General features: G+C 34.3%; 1 protein-coding gene across 1 annotated transcript; it reads right to left on the bottom strand.

The window, feature by feature from the left end:
- Positions 1–313: 313 nt before the first annotated feature.
- Positions 314–1,486, bottom strand: TENT5D (terminal nucleotidyltransferase 5D). The gene has a single exon (XM_055393710.2). The coding sequence runs from the start codon at positions 1,484–1,486 to the stop codon at positions 314–316; it is 1,173 nt and encodes a 390-aa protein (XP_055249685.1).
- Between the last annotated feature and the right edge of the window lie 511 nt (positions 1,487–1,997).

Below are 1,997 nucleotides of genomic sequence, written 5' to 3'. Positions count from 1 at the left end.
AAAACATGGACCTGTTCTTTTATATTTTAATCAAATATTCAGTCATCTCTAATGTATTTGTCATAGCAAATTTGAGTCATAAGTAGTCAGTCAAATTTGAAAATAATTTTAAGTGGTCCACAATATTTGAAAGTTATTATAGCTAATCAATAACATTTGAAAATCATTTTAAAAGGTCAGTTCATAAATGATATTGCATTTACTATGATGGTTTAAGCTATAAATGATAAAATGGTAACTGCATATATTTGGAAACTTGCTTTTAGAAGGTGTTTAATTAAAGCAAAGATTCTATTGTGTGTGTGTGTGTTTCTTAAATCATACCATTTGGCACATGAAAGTGCAGTGGGTGGTATGGCTGAAAGAATATAGGTGGTGGTCCAGATGTTACATAATAAGTAGGGTACCCTCCCTCAGCAACAAAGTATGGAGCAGGCTGATAAAAGCAAGTTACGTTGTCTGTATTAGGTAGGATATTCTGTTCTCCAAGTACTTTTAAAGCCATAAGGGCAATCATATTGAGGGTCTGCCTTCTTTCATGTCCCATGAGGCAAACCGTGCTCTCATTCACAACTCCATGCAAGGTCATGAGGTAGTCATACTTGCTCTTTTCTTCACCTATGAAATGGTTGCGGAGGTATGATTCAATCTTCTTTTGCTGTTCTGCTACATCAGGAAAATCAATGAAGAATCTAGAACACATATAACGTTCCAGGGTCTTGATTTCTGCTTCACAAGCTGGCTTAAAGTCACGAACCAGCAAGTTGCTGTATTTCAGAAGGCCACCACCTCTAATTTCTTCAGGTTTTCTGGTAGATATAAGCTTGTACTGTAAATGTGTCATTGCTTCTTGGAAATCTCCATACATGCTTTCAGCTACCACAACAGGATAGCATTCATTGGTTAGGTTACCATTTTTGTCACTGTAGAAATCTAACATGGGATCCAAGACAATTTGAAAGGAATCTACACTAAATTCAAATTGTCGTCTGAGTGAATTAACAAATTTTAGCTCAACATTCTTCCCAGTGTTATTTGACAGAGAGATGAGACTCCAACGATCATGCTTATTGCAAACTTTAACCATCTTCTGCACATAAGCCTCTTTCATAGTATTCAGGGTGATCTTATCCTTTTTTACACCTTTTGGTAAAAAGTCGAATAGACAGCCTAGAACTACATCCTTAATAACCTGAAATTCTTGATCACTTGGTAGTTCAACACCAAAAATGACATCCAGATCCTTATAGCTGATTCCATTGTGGCTTGCAAGTATGTAGCTTGCTGTGGAACCATTCAATCGAGTATCTTTAACAATAATTCCTTGCTCTATCAGTTGATCTTTCACAACATGAATAATATCTTTTGGTTTTACTGCCAATGTGGGGAAATTTCCCCTTCCATGAACTGGTATTACTTCATCTAACACTTTATCCAGTGTTATAACTTGATCCCAAGTGAGACTGCTGAATCTGATTTCAGACATTATGAGGTCAGTAGATCAACTAGAAAGTAAGCAAAATATTGAGAAGAAATTTAGCATCTTGAAATCAGTGTTTAGCTAAAGTATATGAAAAGCTAAGTATAGACTTACCTTCAACATAAATCAAACTAATACTAGACAGAAAATTATCAGTGCATCTAACTGTGTTCAAATATATAAGTGAAATAAAGCCTACTATGATTGTGTCAAAATTGTTAGATTTATTGGTTCATGTAAACAAACATTCTCACAGATGTGTTAGAGTTGTAATTATTTTTGATGTGAAATTGTGGGCTTTTGTAATCTTTCTTCATAAACACTATAATGAGTGTATTTGTTTGGTGGTATAAATGTTGTTCACAAGACAACCATGGTATATAATAGAGGTTAACTGTCATGAATTTAAAGTGAGATCAGATAGCAGGTCTGTGTATGTTAGACACAACTGACTGAACAGCATAATATTTAAAAGCAATATATAGCATCTTTAATCTAATAGCATCATTCTATTATT

This window comes from Moschus berezovskii, chromosome X (assembly GCF_049115385.1).
Source record: "Moschus berezovskii isolate FMDL1 chromosome X, NW_MosBer_1.0, whole genome shotgun sequence".
Lineage (NCBI taxonomy): Eukaryota > Metazoa > Chordata > Mammalia > Artiodactyla > Moschidae > Moschus > Moschus berezovskii.
The sequence above is the reverse complement of the archived record's forward strand: the minus strand, read 5'-3'. Positions and strand labels throughout refer to the sequence as shown.

Excerpts from the sequence above, each read along its gene's own strand:
- TENT5D (XM_055393710.2), bottom strand. The coding sequence starts at position 1,486 with ATGTCTGAAATCAGATTCAGCAGTCTCACTTGGGATCAAGTTATAACA.